This window comes from Babylonia areolata, chromosome 2, assembly GCF_041734735.1.
Source record: "Babylonia areolata isolate BAREFJ2019XMU chromosome 2, ASM4173473v1, whole genome shotgun sequence".
Lineage (NCBI taxonomy): Eukaryota > Metazoa > Mollusca > Gastropoda > Neogastropoda > Buccinidae > Babylonia > Babylonia areolata.
In genome coordinates, this window is record NC_134877.1 from 4,134,974 (window position 1) to 4,154,170 (window position 19,197).

The 19,197-nt window shown below is 39.9% G+C and overlaps 1 protein-coding gene across 2 annotated transcripts in view; it reads left to right on the forward strand.

Annotated features, from left to right (window-relative positions):
* LOC143296558 (autophagy-related protein 9A-like) overlaps positions 1 to 19,197 on the forward strand; it is a 47,227-nt gene that overhangs the window by 19,961 nt on the left and 8,069 nt on the right. For both annotated transcript variants that reach the window (XM_076608592.1, XM_076608584.1), the window contains exons 5-21: positions 930 to 1,071; positions 1,715 to 1,817; positions 2,741 to 2,840; positions 3,527 to 3,576; positions 4,139 to 4,229; positions 5,315 to 5,414; positions 6,007 to 6,047; positions 6,646 to 6,708; positions 7,128 to 7,202; positions 8,083 to 8,192; positions 9,672 to 9,712; positions 10,069 to 10,203; positions 10,583 to 10,762; positions 12,430 to 12,522; positions 13,704 to 13,770; positions 15,941 to 16,050; positions 17,811 to 18,041. In XM_076608592.1, coding sequence (XP_076464707.1) covers positions 930 to 1,071; positions 1,715 to 1,817; positions 2,741 to 2,840; positions 3,527 to 3,576; positions 4,139 to 4,229; positions 5,315 to 5,414; positions 6,007 to 6,047; positions 6,646 to 6,708; positions 7,128 to 7,202; positions 8,083 to 8,192; positions 9,672 to 9,712; positions 10,069 to 10,203; positions 10,583 to 10,762; positions 12,430 to 12,522; positions 13,704 to 13,770; positions 15,941 to 16,050; positions 17,811 to 18,041 — 1,732 coding nt within the window. The remainder of the gene's footprint in view (positions 1 to 929; positions 1,072 to 1,714; positions 1,818 to 2,740; positions 2,841 to 3,526; positions 3,577 to 4,138; positions 4,230 to 5,314; positions 5,415 to 6,006; positions 6,048 to 6,645; positions 6,709 to 7,127; positions 7,203 to 8,082; positions 8,193 to 9,671; positions 9,713 to 10,068; positions 10,204 to 10,582; positions 10,763 to 12,429; positions 12,523 to 13,703; positions 13,771 to 15,940; positions 16,051 to 17,810; positions 18,042 to 19,197) is intronic.

Consider the following 19,197-nt stretch of genomic DNA (forward strand, 5'->3'; position numbering starts at 1 on the left):
GAAATGGTCAGCACTGGCACAAAAGGTTGGGTTTCTGTACAGGAATATTTATGAAAAAGGTTTTGAAAGGTAGTCGCTGTTCAAAAGCAGTTGTAAACACTGAATTGTTCTATATTTTGTGAAAGGTTTTGTATTGTGTCCTGAATTTTTGCAGGCTGACAGTGACACAGTATCTTAGTTGATACAAATCTTAGGTATGATATACCTTTTCAAATGTTTTTTACTGGCAGTTGTGAGTCACAAGTTTTACAATATTGATGTTTTAGTTTTATGTGTTTGTTCAATATTACAATTTCACTATCATGTATGCAATATGAGATTTATGATTTATAATGATGTATTTTTGGCAGGGTTTCTTATTCAGAAATCTTTAGAACATAACACTTTTACACTTTTACTGCATATTCCTTTTTTTTTTTCTTTTTCTTTTTTCTTTTTTTTTGTACTAGACCAGTTTTTTAACCATTTGTAATGATTTTATAGAAGCACTTCATATTCTAAAATTATTTTTCAAAATTTCCACCTTATTTTGCAAAGTATGTGTGTGAGCGTGTGTGCGTGTGAGTGTGTGTGTGTGTGTGTGTGTGAGCGTGAATTCAAATAAATCTGGTGTACTTGTAGTATATCTTTTCAAATGTTGAGTGGATTTTTTTTTTTTGTATAATGTAGTTCTCAAAAAGTTACCATATAACAAGGCTTTTGTACAGCTGTTTTTTGTGTGTGTTTTTTGTATGTCATATGTGTTGAGATAATTACACATTTGGGGCTATAATCATCAAGGTTCAATCCAGCTGGAAGTTATTGAAATGCTTGATTTTAGGGTGGGATGAGGGCTACATTTAGATTTGAAATTAGAAGCAGTAGCATGTGGTGTCCAGTTGTTTTTATTGTTGTTGTTTTTTTGTTTTTTTTCTATTCTCATGTTTCAGATTGGGTTCAGCCTGGTACATTGTCTGCCTCACCATCATCTTTTGTTGCTTCAGTTTGTTCTACTGTGCCAGGGTTGTGCTGAACATCATCAAGTATTCCTACATCAGAAATTTCTACATCAATGCCCTGAAGATCAGCTCGGTCAGTTCTTATCCTTTCACATGTGACATATCTTGTTCAAACAATTTTTTTTCCATTGAAAAAAAAAAAAAAAGGAAATGTGAGCACGAACCTAGAAATAAAAAAAAATAAGTTGAGAAGATAAATAGTTTTGAGTTGGGTCTGAATCAAAAGCTTTAATGACAGTGTTGTTTTCAGTCTTTTTTTTTCTTTTTTTTCCTCCTTTTTCTTTTTTCTGTTAATCTGTAATTCAGACTTACCTCTTGCTTTATGTGTCAGTTGATGAATTAGGATAAAACTAGAAAATGATGTGTGTAGCTGTTTGTACATATATAGAGATGTATATATGGGTGTATGTGTGTTGGCTGTTAGATGAGAAGTCTGCACACTTTTAAAGCCTTTTTAATTACACATACTTAACTGTGACCCAACTAGTGCAGACTCCGGCAGGGGTCTGACATTCCTGTCCTGTGCAAACTACTATCCGCCTGTGCGGAGAAAACGAAAGCAACTACGGCCGATAACCTGTTGATATGCATGCATTCAAGACCTGACTGAGCACATCCGGTTGTGCTGCTGGTCAGGCATTCGCCCTGCAGATATGGATATGTATGAATGCAGTCAGGTCTCTGTGTGAAACTGAAACTGAAACTGTTGGGCTCAGGGGCAGCTGCCGAACATGACGTGGCATGAGGTGCAGGCCCGACTGCTGGAGGTGCAGAAGGAGCATCAGATGTGTGTCCACAAGAGGGAGCTCACACAGCTGGGTACTGTTGTTGATTTTGTTTGTTTGTTTTTCTTTTCTGGAAAGGATAGATCTTCAAGAATATGTGCCATAGCAAGATTTCTTGATAAATAGATAGATGAATAAAATGAAAGTTTGAAAAACTAGGTATTGGCTTCCAAGTTTAGTTCAATTCAGAATAATAATAATAATAATGGATACTTATATAGCACACTATCCAGAAATCTGCTCTAGGTGCTTTACAAAAACGCTTTTGTTAATATAAAACATTATATCTATGTTACATACACACACCAAAATGTGACCACACACACACGCACACACACACACACACTGCATACATACATTTTAACATACCTGTGTATCTAACAGCTACCCTAACACATACGCACACATAGGCAGGCACAAACTTACATAAACACACACACACACAATACACATTCATTTACATGCATGTAGTTATGTACACATACATATGCATACACACATAGTCAAGCACAGCTAACGCAAAGAATCGCTTAATTGAACCCAAGGGGCAGGTATCTGCAGGAGAACCAGCAGAGCTACGTACTCATTCCACTGTCTCCGTTTTGCTCTTATTGAAGGGGCTCATTTTCACTGTAAATATGTTGTTCCCATCAAATAAACTGCACCACTGTTAGTGTTAGTATTCACAAAAGGTACCTTTTGAGCCAGTTATTCATTTAACGGTCTCCATGTATATTTCTTGATAAAGAGGTACATAATTCAGGATCTGGAAGAGAGAGCTTTTGCATCTTGATCTTCATTCACTGTCTTCATACTTTAAAAAAAAAAAAAATTGGGGGGGTGGGGGTGGGGGTGGAGGGGGGTTAATATTGCATAATGTTTGAAGGTTGAAGAATTTATTTTATGACATTGAATAGGTAATCTTCAGAGTAATAAGTCTAGATCATTTTCATGCAGACATCTACCACCGGATTCTGCGATTCAAGAACTATATGGTTGCAATGGTGAACGTCAACACTCTACCTCTGAAGTATAATCTCCCATTCGTTGGAGAATAGTAAGTAACAAGAGCATTTTTGTTGTTGTGTTTGTTGATGTTGTTTCCTGTTTGTTATCTGTTTTTTAAGCAGATTTCTTTTTTTCTTTTTTTTTCTTTTTTTTTTTCAGTCATGAGAACTGTGATGCTTTGTTGACTTGATATTTATCATCAGGATCACTGTTCTTTTACCCAGACTTTCATGTATTTTGTGCAAGCAAAACATGTGGAAACTGTAGTCTGAATTCCAGCTTCTTGGGGAAGAGTTCAATGCAATGGAATGCAGCATAATCTGGCTTAATTGGGAAAGAAAATGAGTGTAGACTTAAAACTTGATGAGACAATATTTACATACGAAGATAGGCATAAATTTTCTTTTGTGTTTCCCTGTCTCTGTCATGTCGGTCTCTTTTTTGTTCTTTCTTTTCCTTTTCTGTCTTTTCCGCTTGCTGTTTCTTTTTCTTCTCTGTCAGTCTTGTGAGAATTCATGTCACTTATGAGATCATATGTTTATTGTACGAAACCATAAATTTGTGTAGTTTGAGCGAAAAGTCTGTGTTTTACTCACCATTAGTACTATTAAAATTCAGACTAAAAAAAAAAAAAAAAGGATAAACGCACTAGATAGAATTGCTACAGAAAAGTTGAAAACAAATAAAATGTTTTTGTTGATTTGTCTCATTTTTCTTTCACCCTCTTTGTTTCAGTGCCTATCTCAGCTTTGCCCTGAAGTACAATTTGGATCTCATCTTGTTCTGTAAGTATTGGAGAATACTGGCCATGGTCATGAAATTTTGGCTCCTGGTTTTGACAGATAATACGAATGTACCTGACATGCCAATCTGACACACTGGCAGTATTAATTTTGTAATGACTTGCAAGAGAGTTTGAGAATGTATCCCACTTTTGTTGGCCACATTTTGTTAAAAAAAAAACACCAAAGTTTTTTTTAAAGTTTCTTTTGTTTATTCACACTGGCAAGAGGTTAGATAAGCTATTGTACTGTTGTAAACCATACAATTTTAAACCCATTTTTTTTCTTCTTTTTTTTTGTTGTTGTTTATTTACACTTTAATCTTATGAGTTAGAATTATCCTTTTGCTAACTTTTATCATTACTGGGCTGCCCAAGAAGATGCGCAATAATAATTATGAATCTTTGAAATGAAAAGAAAAAAGGTTTTTAGGTTAGAGTGAGTGGCTGGCTGCTGATTGACTGGATGGTTAGAGAGTGAGTGCTGATAACTGTGTGGGAACACTTGATTCTTTGAATGTGTCACTAAATGAGATATTGATTGATTTATTGATTGATTGACCCAGGGCACTGGGGGATTGGGGCTCCCTTTGAGAACAACTGGCATCTGCAAAACGAGTACCGGAATGCCAGGAACAAAACTCAGGCAACCAAAAAGTAAGTAGCAGTGGACTGTTGAGCTCCAACATGTGGGGGCTGTGCTGAAAGTAGGATCTTTCACATTTCCCAAATTCAGCAGAGATTAACACGGTGGGAGAGCATTTTGTTCTTCTGATGTACAAACGTGGAATTCAGCACCTTTTTCAGTCGTTCAGAACCATTCTAAAAGCATTTCTTTTTAGTTGTCTCTGTGAAATAAAGGCCTTCCAGGCCAGTGGCTGTGTTCTGTGGATACCCGTCTGCTCCTCCCTTGCATGAGTGTGTGAGTGTGTGTATGTATTTTGTATTTTTGTATTTCTTTTTATCACAACAGATTTCTCTGTGTGAAATTCAGGCTGCTCTCCCCAGGGAGAGTGCGACGCTATACTACAGCGCCACCCAATTTTTTAAAAAATTTTTCCTGCGTGCAGTTTTATTTGTTTTTCCTATTGACGTGGGTTTTTCTACAGAATTTTGCCAGGAACAACCCTTTTGTTGCCATGGGTTCTTTTACGTGCGCTAAGTGCGTGCTGCACATGGGACCTCGGTTTATCGTCTCATCCGAATGACTAGCGTCCAGACCACCACTCAAGGTCTAGTGGAGGGGGAGAAAATATCGGCGGCTGAGCCGTGATTGGAACCAGCGCGCTCAGATTCTCTCGCTTCCTAGGCGGACGCGCTACCTCTAGGCCATCACTCCACTGTGTGTGTGTTTTGTGTTTCACTGACATATTGTAAAGTGTCTGGAGCTGGTTGAAAGTGCTATGTTGATGTACCTTAATTTTTGTTGAATGTATTAACTTCAGTGACCAGATCTGAGTTTCAAAATTCTGAAATTTATGTTTGTCTTCATGGACATATTTGTTCTTGTAAAATGTGGCTGTAAATCATGTGCTGTTTTGTTTGGTTAAATCACAGAATACTTGTTGAACAGTACCACTGAATTTTGTGTTAGGGTTATGAAGTGATTCTTACATATTAGTCCAGAAAATATTGTTTTTCAGTTGTTTGGAATAGTATGGTTTTTGTTTTATTTTTTTGAGTGAGAGTGTAAGCAAATGAAAAAAAAAATTTTTATCTTTACTTCTTTTTTTTCTTTTCAGGCTTGAAAGCAGGATTTTCTGGTTTGGCATGGTCAACCTGATTTTCTCCCCGCTGATAATCATCTGGAACTGTCTCTACTTCTTTTTCAGATATGCTGAGGTGAGCCATACTGCTCATGAAAAAAAAAGAGCACCAAGATAGAAGTTTTGTATGCATGCACACCACATCAGCATCCTGTGGCTGTCATCAGCAGATTCACAAACGTTTCTGTTTTATTAGTGTACACAGTTAACCTGAAGGAGAAGGAAAAGCCAATACTTTATATAACCATGATGTTCAGTTACTCCTGAAAAGGCTTTCAGAATGCTTTTGTGACACTGATGAAGAAAAGGCAAAAGCTCAGTGATTCTTAAGTCTTCTCGGAATGAAATTCATGTTATTTCAGATAGAGAAATGGAGTGTGTGTTTGTATGTGTGTGCTTGCGCACATGTGTTTTGTGTGTGTGTGTGTGTGTGAGTGTGTGTGTGTGTTAGATCTTCAGTTTAATGTCTATTCACTATAAGTGTTAGACGGAAAGAAGAGAAGTAGTGGATGAAAGAAAGGGAATGCATGTGAATATTAGTGTAAGAAGGTGTGTGTGTGTGTGTGTGTGCTGCTTATGTAAGCTCATGTAAAATTATGCAGATTCTGATTGTTTGATCTTGCTCATGCCCGCAATCTTTTGAGAGTGTGTTCTCTTCGTCTTTTCAGCTGGTGAAGCGCAATCCAGGCGTCTTTGGAGCAAGGAGATGGTATGTTGTAAATAAAGAACCCCCGAAAGCGGAGTATGGCTGCCTACATGGCGGGGTAAAAACGGTCATACACGTAAAAGCCCACTCATGTGCGTACGAGTGAACGTGGGAGTTGCAGCCCACGAATGAAGAAGAAGAAGAAGTGAATAAAGGGAATGGAGGACTTACGTTTGCTTTTCCCTTGTACTTGCTTTTTAGTACTGTTTATGTTTGTTTGCATTTCTTTGAATCATATATGATTAAAGTTCCTTAGTATTTCTTTAAATCATGTTGTGATGTACGTACGTTTGCATTTCTTTACATCATGCATGATTTTGGTTTGTTTGCATAACTTAAAATTATATGTGAAAATCGGTCAGGCTCTTGGCTTTCATGTAGACCAGCACATTGTCCGGTATATTTAGCAGGTGAAAAGCTGATTAACTCTGCATTTTGACTGCACTCATGGACACATTGTGCTTTTTTTTTTCTTCAAGAAACAAACAGTGAGAAAATGCAACAACTTGGTACCAAATCTGTTTGTTTGTTAGTTTATCAAATAAACCTCAGAAAACTTATTTTCTTTTTTATTTTTTTTATTTTTTTATATTCTTTACAGGTCCAATTACAGCCGGCTGTACTTGAGGCATTTCAATGAACTTGACCATGAATTGAATGTCAGGTAAAAACCTCTTCTTTAAAATCAGTTAACGATTTTCATTGTGTGTTTGTGTTTGTTGCTACTGACTGCTTCTTCAAGATCAAAAAGTAAAACGTTTCTTTTCTGCTTGTTGCTCCTCAGAATCTGCATAACTGGCTTCACTGCTAGCAGAAAGATAATGATTCAAACATGAGTGTCCAAACATAATCCTTATGTTTTCCAAGTGAACTGGATCCAAGACACAGTGTTTTGACAGGGTTTGACATAAACAGCAGTGGCTTCTCTAGAGTGTGATCTCTTTCAAGGTCATAGAGTGTGGCTTTTTTCATCTTTGTCTTCTGCTAAGCTATGAAAGGGTAGAGTAAAATGTTTTGTACTTCTCAGGGTAAAAATATGGTTTGACCACCTGTTTGTTTGTTTTTTGTTGTTGTTTTTTTCAGGTTGAACAAAGGTTACCAGCCTGTTTGTGACTACTTGAACATATTTAATTCAACTCTTGGAATTATACTTGCTAAGTAAGTGTCTCTTGCTTTCTGTTCATAGATATTCTTACAGTGAGTAAGTCACGAAGCGTGAGTGTATGACTGACAACATTAAAAAAAAAAAAAAATGTTGCTGAAAATATTTACATATGACATAAATCACTGAAAGTCATCACTAGATTGTAAGTCTACTATCATGGTTGTGTATGTGTCTGTGTGTATACATGTATCAGCAACTACGTGTCATGGTTTGATATCAGTACAGCATGCTTGTGTTTCAGTTAGTGTCATATTCAGATTACGAGAAAAATAAGATAAATGCGAGAAAAACATTGTCTTCAGGTGTGACAGACAACTAAGGAGTCTGGAAGAAGAAAACATGTTTTAATCACACGTACTTAACCGTGACCCAACTAGTGCAGACTCCGGCAAGGGGTGACATGTTTTTAGCACTTTGCTTCTGTGCTGTCATTTTATACAGAACATTTCTTGAAGAAAATGTGCAGTATTAAATGCTGGAATGGTTTATTTTACATTGCAGACATGTCTGGATAATTCTTGTATGTACCAGTGTACAATTAAATATGCTGTATACTCTTCATTGTTTGTGAAAGGCCTAGAGTCACCAGGTTAGGATTTTCAAAATGTATCATTATCGTTATATTATTTTTTGGTTTTGAATGTGTGTGTGTGTATGTTGTGGATGTGCATGCTGATGTGCATTCACTGAAACCTTTATATGTAAAATATTGCTGTTTTGTTAATCAGATATACCCTTCTATTGTGTCCCACTTCATTTGTCAGTGTGCGTGTTGTTTTTCCTTTGATGTCCATGTATGAGAACATATCCTTCATGAAAATGTACTGAAATATACAAAAGATAACAGTAAAAGCTCTGTTGGATGTTACACAGGCATGTGGTGTTTATGGCTGGCTCTGTGGTGGCTATCCTGATCATTCTGACGGTGATTGATGAAGACGTCCTGAATGTGCATCACGTGCTGTCCTTGATCACTGGTCTAGGTAGGTCAGGGGGCTTCCTGCATTAAGGCCAGACATTTTGACCAAAATCATAATTTTTTGTGATTTTCGTTTTTTCGCATAATTTGCTTCTTCAACATCTAATCTTTATAGTCCGTTTTACCTGGGTACTATATTCACTTAAATAAAACTTCAAACATCATCAACATGCGTGATTTCTTGTGAGTACAAGCACATCTCTTTCTTTCCCTGTTTTCTCAGTTTTGTGTTTTGTCTTCGTAATACCATTTTTCAAAATGCTAATGCTCAAAAGCTTTAAAAGATAGCATGTTCAAACTTGGTACTTTCTTTCTTTCTGTATTCATCTTTATTATAGTGTAGTGGTTTGTATAATACTAGTAAAAGAATGAATATACACTCATTTGAAAAACATTATGTCAAGGAATTTATACACATTTCAACAAAAAAATAATAATAAATGTATTTATTCAGATTCCAAAATACCACTGCACTATAATAAAGAACAAATACAAACAAATCAAATGAAACAAACAGAAATAACATATCTATAAAGGTACCGAAGTTTTAAGCTTTTAATTTTTTTGTTTGTCGGCCATTTTGGATTCGTTTCCATGGAAACAGTCACTACAAATTGCACAAAATGACCTTTTTAGACATGTTTAGTCCAATATCTTTGCATACAATGTCACAGAAAGCCATAAACTTCAAGTTTGTTTCATTCGTTTTTGTACTACCATGTCTGGCCTTAAGGGTTCAGCTGTGTCAGCACCAGTTGGGTACGTTGCATGAGGGGTTGATGCGGTCAGTTGTTCAGATGTGTAAGACCACTGAGAGAGAGGTGCCCAACATGCACACTCTGGTACAAGGGCATGTGACACCCAGACATAAGAGCACATGACTCTCGGGCACAAGGGTACGTAGCACCAAAGCACAAAGGTACTTTACACCTGGGTACATGGGTACACAGCACAAGGATATATGGTACCCAAGCACAAGGATACATGACACCCTATGGAACTCTAGCGCAAGGGCATATGGCATCTAAGCAGAAGGGTACACGGCACATGAGTTTATATAAGAGTACATGGCACCTTGCACAAGGGTACATAGCACCCAAGCAGATGGATACATGGCACACAAGGACAAGGGTACACAACACACAAACAAGGGTGCATAGCACCCAAGCACAAGGGTACACAACACACAAAAACAAGGGTGCATAGCACCCAAGCACAAGGGTACATGGCACCCAAACATGAGGGTACTTAGCACCCAAGCACAAGGGTACACAGTCACAAACATACAAAGCACCCAAGCATTTATTACAAGTTCGCAGGTGGTTTATTACAGTTTTAGGTTTACCATAAGAACATGCTTATTGTCATTGGACGATGATGAGGTTGGTACAGAAAAGTGGAGAGAAGTTGGGAGTGGAGAGAATCTGTGATTGCACATTTGTAGCACTTCAGGCTGATGAGACGTTTTGTTTGTCAATTACAGGTGTTGTGACTGCTGCTGCCAAGAATCTTATCCCACAAGAGGTAAGGTGAACCAGAAAACTTTGTTTAGTGTATACTGATAGCTGATAAAAAAAAATCTGAAATATTCAGCAGAGTACTTTGATCAAAAGGTTCACAGGTCTGATGGTGACGTTAGTGTTTGGAATGGTTTAAAAATCTGAATGCAGTCAGGGAAATAAAAATGTCTAATGTCTCATAACATTTTTTGACTCCATATTAAAAAAAAAAAAAGATTTGTTTCAAAGAATAAATCAGTCCTGTGTGAGAGTAACAATTATCGTTATTTATGAGTTATTTTAAAATGCTTCATTTTCTTTCCCCATAACAATAATTAATATCTTCATTTCAAAAATCCTCTCTTTGTATTGTTCTCCTAGCACACAGTTCACAGCCCGGAAATGCTGCTGCGAAACGTTGCGATGGCCATTCACTACATGCCGGAGAACTGGGCAGGCTACGCTCACACCACCAAGATAAGAGATGCATTCTCCACCCTCTTCCAGTTCAAGTTTGTGAGTATCTGCTGTGGTGTTATGACTCTTCCTCCTTTCCCCAACCTCTGTCAAAAGAAAGAATAGCCAACTCGTGTCACTCTAACGTTAAAAGAAACACACACACACACACACACACACACACACACACACACACACACACACACACACACACTACCACACACACACACACACACAAATTCAGCTGTGCAAAAAGATCTTGTTTTTAATTCAGCACAACGCATACAGGTATGAAAAATTTTGAGCAATGTTACTGTAAGCGAGTGAGAGAGTTCACAAATGTGACAGCTGAGTGTTCTTTCTTGCGCCACTGTTTTATGTACACCAGTATCCCTCAGTTTTCATCTCAGTGCAGTAATGACGTACCTGACTTTTCCAGACATACATAATGGAGGAACTGCTGAGTCCCATCATCACGCCCTTCATTCTGCTGTTCTACGTGCGTCCCCGTGCATCCAACATCGTGGACTTCCTGAGGATGTTCACTGTGGAGGTGGTCGGGGTGGGGGACATCTGCTCTTTCGCACAGATGGACGTGAGGAAGCACGGCAACTCTAAGGTGAGTAGGCATGGCGAGGCAAGTTTAGGGGACGGGTGTGACTGGCGAGAATAGAGAGCATTGGACTGTTTGAATCCTGGGCGCGGCACCTTGTAGGATAAGGGTGGAATCAGTGTTTCCGTGTGTGTGGATATTCTAGTACCTAACCCCCTTTGTGAAATACACAAGGAACACGCACATTAAAGATACTGCAGTTTAAGTCTGTATTTCAAGGATTGTTGGAACAGGAACATCCCCATACCCAGCATGTGCACCTTCGAAAAATTAAGCATGGCTTCATAAGTCATAGCACTGTTCAGAGGCATTTACATTTCATTCCAGGAATCGCATCCTAGTCTGCAGTCTGCCTTTGTATTATCTACAAACAAATTTTGAAAAAATGAATTTAGAGCTTCTTTTCCTTGCAAGACTCAGCTTATCTTCCTGGTCAGCATATATGTAATGTTATGCATTCTGATTCTATAGACCCTCTTTAATTCCTGATTTTCTGCCTGATATGTTTGCACTGCTAAACAGAGCAGACATTTTCTCTGCTATCAGAGGCCATGATATTATCAGTAGTGAAAGGAAGGTATCACAGCTAAATGAAAATGATTGTGTTTTCAGGACTGGACTGGATCACATCGGGTGTGTCTGTACATATTTGCAGGTGTACATGCGTGCGAGTGTGTTTGTGTAGGTGCGTAAGAGGAAACAGATGTCAGAACCAAAAACAGATCTAGGGGAAAACATTTGAATTAAATTAATAACTAGAAGTCAGAATTGTTTGATCAAAATAATGATTCAATTGGTGGTAATTTGATACAGTTGATGGTCCACTATGGAGTGATGGCCTAGAGGTAACGCGTCCGCCTAGGAAGCGAGAGAATCTGAGCACGCTGGTTCGAATCCCCCTCCACTAGACCTTGAGTGGTGGTCTGGACGCTAGTCATTCGGATAAGACAATAAACCGAGGTACCGTGTGAAGCATGCACTTAGTGCACGTAAAAGAACCCACGGCAACAAAAGGGTTGTTCCTGGCAAAATTCTGTAGAAAAATCCACATCGAAAGGAAAAACAAATAAAACTGCATGCAGGAAAAAATACAAAAAAAAAGGGTGGCGCTGTAGTGTAGCGACGCGCTCTCCCTGGGGAGAGCAGCCCGAATTTCACACAGAGAAATCTGTTGTGATAAAAAGAAATACAAATACAAAAGGTCTCTGATTTTCCTCAGCAGTTTCAGATCAAAGGATGATGATGTGGGAGTGCTCAGTGCAGGTGATGTTTGTCATAGCAGAAACGTATTGGACTGCTCAGTGCAGGTGATGTTTGTCACAGCAGAAGCGTATTGGACTGCTCAGTGCAGGTGATGTTTGTCACAGCAGAAGCGTATTGGACTGCTCAGTGCAGGTGATGTTTGTCACAGCAGAAGCGTATTGGACTGCTCAGTGCAGGTGATGTTTGTCACAGCAGAAGTGTATTGGACTGCTCAGTGCAGGTGATGTTTGTCACAGCAGAAACGTATTGGACTGCTCAGTGCAGGTGATGTTTGTCACAGCAGAAACGTATTGGACTGCTCAGTGCAGGTGATGTTTGTCACAGCAGAAACGTATTGGACTGCTCAGTGCAGGTGATGTTTGTCACAGCAGAAACAGTCTGAGGCTGATGGCGTGTTGTTTCTGTTCCAGTGGCAGGTCCCAGGCCAGAGCTCACAGTCCACGGCACCGAAGAATCACCAGGCTGAGAATGGAAAAACGGAGATGTCTCTGATGCATTTCCATGTAGGTTCCACTTACAGATGATTGTTGAATTAGTGAACGGCAAACTTTTTCTAGAGTTGTACTAACTTTTTGAATTCCACCAAATAAGTGGTCTGCTTCTGGAAAGGAATTTAAAATTGTGCGTGTATTTGTGTGTGTTTGAACATGTTGTATTACTTCGTTCATGAGAAATTATTGTTCCTATGTTGACTGAAGAATGCCACGATGTAACCATCTTGTAAAGAAGAAATAAAAAGAAATGAATGCACATACACATATTGCACAGAAAAGATTATACAGTACCTGCTTTATATATCTGCACAGGGACATTGTATGATAGAATTTACAATCTTTGTTAGAGTATAATGTGAAGGAATTGTATTGTAAGGGATATATAGCCTACCTTTTTCAGTCATTTCCATGAACAATATTAAAATGATTTGAAGGGAAACTATTATAAAAGATATATAGTCATCTACTTTTTCAATCGTCCCAAGAACAAGAACAAAACCTAAACACATGTCGCATACATTCCCAAACATTTTAGGTGTTTTGGGTTGGTTTGTTTTTTTGTTTGTTTTTTGTTTGTTTGTTTGTTTTACACTTTACTAACAGTTTGCTCCACTGGGTCTGTTACATACTTACTGTGCTTTAACTGAAGGTTTTCAGTGATGATTACAGGTGTGCAAATCTGTTCTATGCTGGACGGGCGCAATAGCCGAATGGTTAAAGCGTTGGACTTTCAATCTGAGGGTCCCGGGTTCGAATCTCGGTGATGGCGCCTGGTGGGTAAAGGGTGGAGATTTTTACGATCTCCCAGGTCAACATGTGTGCAGACCTGCTAGTGCCTGAACCCCCTTCGTGTGTACACGCAAGCAAAAGATCAAATACGCACATTAAAGATTCTGTAATCCATGTCAGCGTTCGGTGGGTTATGGAAACAAGTAAATACCCAGCATGCACACCCCCGAAAGCGGAGTATGGCTGCCTACATGGCGGGGTAAAAACGGTCATACACGTAAATGCCCACTTGTGTACATACGAGTGAATGTGGGAGTTGCAGAAGAAGAAGAAGAAGAGAGAACGCAGTTCCATGACGCATGTACTGTAACTGAAGATTGTCAGTGATGATTTCAGGTGACCCAATTTAGATGTTTCGTACTGCCTGTGCTTTAACTGAAGGTTTTCAGTAATGATTTCAGATGACCAACCCAGAGTGGAAGCCAGATGCTGATGGCAGTGTGTTCATCAACAATCTCAGGAGTCAAGGTATGACCCAAAAAATATTAAGTTTTAGCATTTGGCATTCTTCACACTTGTAGCATCACACACACATACAGAAGTCTTGTTAAAAGTATGACTTGATTGACACACGCTTACGCTGCATTTCGCTCTTCCCCCCTGCCAAAATTCATACCACTCGAGCAACCACACACATGCGCATGCACGCATGCCTACACCCACATGCATGTGTGAGCACACATGCGTCAGTTTTTGTTGGTGTTGTTTGTTTTTTGTTTTTTTGTTGGTTTTATATTTCAATTCAGAGGTCAATTTAGATGGTTTTTTTGGGGGGTGGGGGTTGCTTTTGTTTTTCTGTCTTTGTAGGCATTTGATTATGAAAATTTGAATCTGAGTTGTTTTTTGTGGGTTTTTTTTGTTTGTTTGTTTTTTTGGTTTTTTTTTAAAGAATTGTCTGTCACTGGAATTGTGACAGCACTCTGACTCACTGAATAGTCGACTTTTGCCCTCCACTTTCTTCCGCTGACCTGTTTTCTCTTCAGCATTAACATTACAACAGTATCTTTCAAAAGCCACCAGTTTTCATTCCCACCCTGTTCTTTTTCTAGAAGTTCTTTTCTATTCAGTCACCATGTTGTAGCGAAAGGGAGGCGCATTGGCTGACAAAGAAACGAAAAAAGCGAATCGACAAAACGTTGCATGAAGAAATACACTGAAAAGTATTGTTGCATTGTGACATGAGCTGTAAGTCAGTATCATGCTTGCTTTGCTGAGTGCTGTCTGGATATAAACCATGTTATATAAAGGGATCTGTGATTTTAAGCACCACATGAGAAACATGATAATTCCAGCAGTACACAACTGTTAACAGCGTAACCGTGAACTTTTCTGTTATGTTGTACTTCTGAAATATTCTGTTTGAAACAATCCGCAAATGAAAATGATAGGATTTGCAACAAATTAAAATGTTTAAAATCAAACTTGACGGGCGCAATAGCCGAGTGTTTAAAGCGTTGGACTGTCAATCTGTAGGTCCCGGGTTCGAATCACGGTGACGGCGCCTGGTGGGTAAAGGGTGGAGATTTTTACGATCTCCCAGGTCAACATATGTGCAGACCTGCTAGTGCCTGAACCCCCTTCGTGTGTAAACGCATGCAGAAGATCAAATACGCACGTTAAAGATCCTGTAATCCATGTCAGCGTTAGGTGGGTTATGGAAGCAAGAACATACCCAGCATGCATACCCCCGAAAGCGGAGTATGACTGCCTACATGGCGGGGTAAAAACGGTCATGCACGTAAAAGCCCACTCGTGTACATGCAAGTGAACGTGGCAGTTGCAGCCCACGAATGCAGAAGAAGAAGAAACTAGAAGTTTGTTTATCTGGGCACTAGATAGTTACTAAAGATGTGCAGCCAGCCTCTTACTGAGCAGCAGGCTTCTTCTGATTGCTGGGACCTGCATGATATCAGGCATATTCTGTGGCTGGCACCATACACTGGATGAGAGAAATTTATGTCTACAACTTGAATTTTACATGGTCTAAGGCATAGGTTGTTGTTGAGACCTTTTTACAGTCTTAGTATCTGTTAACATGGTTTCTTCTTCTTCTTCTTCTGCGTTCACTCGTATGCACATGAGTGGGCTTTTACGTGTATCACTGTTTTTACCCCGCCATGTAGGCAGCCATACTCCGCTTTCTGGGGTGTGCATGCTGGGTATGTTCTTGTTTCCATAACCCACCGAACGCTGACATGGATTACGGGATCTTTAACGTGCGTATTTGATCTTCTGCTTGCATATACACACGAAGGGGGTTCAGGCACTGGCAGGTCTGCACATATGTTGACCTGGGAGATCGTAAAAATCTCCACCCTTTACCCACCAGGCGCCGTCACCGTGATTCAAACCCGGGACCCTCAGATTGAAAGTCCAACACTTTAACCATTCGGCTATTGCGCCCGTCAACATGGTTTCAGTTTTTCATGAATCGAATAAGAACAGGGTGAATTGGTTGTTTTAATCCAGCTTTCAATATTATTTTGTGTTCTTTGACTGGTTTTAAGAACAGATGAGTGATTAGCCCTGAATTCAATGGCCTGTTTGTGGTTGGATGGACTATAAGCAACATGATTTGATTTGGTTTTGTAACTGAAGATGGATGTGGACAAGTGTGGTACGTGTTGTTTGTGAACAGTGCACCGGGACTTCCAGGCGCGTAGCATGCTGACAATTGATCCCCAGCAACACAGCATGGTCAGCCCTTCCATGATGCTGCCCAGTCTGGTCACCTTGCAGCCTGTTGGGGTGAGTTTGGGGCTGACCTCTTTTGGGGTGGACACGAGTTCAAACAATTCCAGTGACAGAGAGGAAACGTACACACACACACACACACACACACACATCCCTTAGCTGCCTGGTGCACTATACACAGTTTAAAAAAAGTTCTTTGGTCCACTAGCTGCAGCCATACACAGTTTAACCCACTTACCCCCAGCACTAATCACCTGTGAAATCCCATGCCAGGCAAGTTAACAAACTCCTTCCAATTCTCGACATCAGGTAATTGTAAAAAAATGATTACAAATGTAATTTTCTTCTTCTTCTGTTGCACAAAGTTATTTTTCTTCTCGACCCTTTACCAGCCTAGTGCGATGACCGGGAAGAAGAACCTGAGACCTTCTGATTGAAAGTCCAACACTTTAACCACTCGGCTGTTGCGCCCATCGAAACGCAGTTTGAAAAAATACTTTTGGTGCATGTCCTGCAGCATAGACATTTTAAAAAATCACTTGTGGTCCTTGTCCTGCACCATACACAGTTTTAAAAAAATCACTTTTGGTCCATGTCCTGCATCATACACAGTTTAAAAAATCACTTTTGGTCTATGTCCTGCACTATACACTAGTTTTCAAAAACATTTTTGGTCTGTGTTCTGCAGCAATACACAGATTAAAAATACACTTTAATTACACATACTTAACCGTGACCCAACTAGTGCAGACTCTGGCAGGGGTCTGACATTCCTGTCCTGTGCAAACTACTATCCGCCTATGCGGAGAAAACGAAAGCAACTACGGCCGATAACCTCCCGGAAGTAGGTAACCTCCCCTTTGTCCTGCCAGCTAGCACCCTCTTTTTCCGGCAGCCATCATGACTACTGTTCCTGTGCTCTTCGTACGGCTAAGTTTTTTTGTATTTTCTGCCTGTCTGTCGATTCTCTGGCGTTCTTGTTTGTTGTCAAATTATGTCTCCAACCAGGTCACATAATTATGTAGCTCGATTGGGGAATCGTGCTAATATTAAAGCGCGATCGCAATCGATTCGCTGACACTCTGGGCCCTCTACTCCTGGCCCTCTCATCAACGCCAACCCGCCGCCTCCTCCACTTCCTCCGCTCCCTCTGGTCGACTCCAGACCTCCACCACTGTATTTTTGGTCCACGTCTTGCACCATACACAGTTTCAAAACACTTTTGATCCATGTCCTGCAGCCATACACAGTTTCAAATTGATAAACACTTGTTTTTGTCCATGTCATACAACCATACACACACTCACGCATACACACACATACACACACACAATTTACATGATCTTCTTGTTCAGCAGCCGGCTACACATAAGAAAAGAAAAAAATAAGACAAAACACATTTTAGATTATCTCCTTGTCCTGCAGCCACACACATGAAAAAACAAAAAATTAAAAAAAACAAAGCCTGCACATATTAACCACAATTAAAAAAAAAAAAAAAGTTTTGCTCTTTCTCCTGCAACTATACACAATTTTGTATAAAAAGAAGAAAAAAATGATAAAAAAAACCACAAAATGTGCAGGCATACACTAAAAAAAAAACCCCGACAACAACAAAAAACAGTTTGTTCTATGTCATACATACATACACAATAAAACAAACAAAGAAACAAACAAGACAAAGAAACCAACCCCACTTAATCTTTTTTACACAATCAATCACCAAACAAACAAAGAAAAAAAAAAACCCACCCAAACTAATCTTTCTTTGGAACATTGTCCTCCGTCATGCCCCGTGCCACGGCGTGGTGCAGCCCTACACCAGCATGATGTCGAGCCTGAACGGGCCCCTGGTGCCCCCCAGCTCCGCCAACCAGCCGCACGGCATCCGGCTGAAGGGGGGCGTGTCCCACATCGAGGGGCCCCTGCTGCGCCCGGCCAACACCAGCCTCTTCGGCAGCATGCACACCACCCTCAGCAGCTCTGAAGGCTTGACCGAGGGCTCCGGGGTGCACGCGTCTCTCACGCCAGGCGCCGTCCGAGAGGTTTGGTCACTTTGGCTTGTTAATGAATGCTTTGTTCTTGTTTTTGCTCTGCTCTGCTGTTGGTTGAGGGTTGGGGTTTGGGTGGGTGAGGGTTGGGGTTTGGGTGGGTGAGGGTTGGGGTTTGGGTTTGGGTGGGTGAGGGTTGGGGTTTGGGTGGGTGAGGGTTGGTGGGAGGGGGCTGTGTCGTTGGGTTGGGTATGGTGAATTTTTTTTTAGGGGGGAAGATTTAGTGGGGGTTTGGGGGTGGTGGTTGAGGCTGGTTATTGTGGTTTTTGTTGACTCACTTGTGTAAACAGAGTGAGTCTATGTTTTAACCCGGTGTTCGGTTGTCTGTGTGTGTGTGTCTGTGTGTCCTTGGTAAACATTGACATTTTCTCTGCAAATACTTTGTCAGTTGACACCAAATTTGGCATTAAAATAGCAAAAATTCAGTTCTTTCCAGTCATCTTGTTTAAAACAATTTTGCACCTCTGGGATGGGCACAAAAAAAAAAAAAAAAAAGAAGCCTAATTATATGCAAACTGCATTTACTGTTATATTTATATTTTTTGTATTCTCTAAACTTGGCACTTTGACCTCTTATTCTGACACAACAACAAGAGGAGTCATTATTATCATTTTTTGTTCAAACAGGAACTTCTTTTGCTAAGCATGGAATTTTTTTTTTTTTTTTTTTGCAAACATTTTTGGTGCAGATAGTAAAAAAGGCAAATTACTCTGTAATTAATGCTAGGGGACTTAATTTATCACAAGTGAGTCTTGAAGGCCTTGCCTCTCTTGTTTTTGTTTTTGCTCTGTTCTGCTCTTGATTGAGGGTTGGGGTTTGGGTGGGTGTGGGTTGGTGGGTTGGGGCTGTGTCGTTGGGTGTGGTGAATTTTTTTTTAGGGGGGAAGATTTAGTGGGGTTTTGGGGGCGGTGGGGGGGTGGTTGAGGCTGGTTATTGTGGGTTTTTGTTGTTGTTGTTGTTGTTAATCTGTATGTGGTGGTGGTTGAGCAGTTACAGAGGGTATTGGCTGACTGGTTTTGACATGTGTGGTGTGCATGTTTTTTTGTTGTTGTGTTTTTTTGGGGTTTTTTTGTTTTGTTTTCTCCAATTGCAGTGATGGTTTCTGTGGTTAAAAGAGGGTATTGCCTGATTGGTTTTGCCATGTGTGTT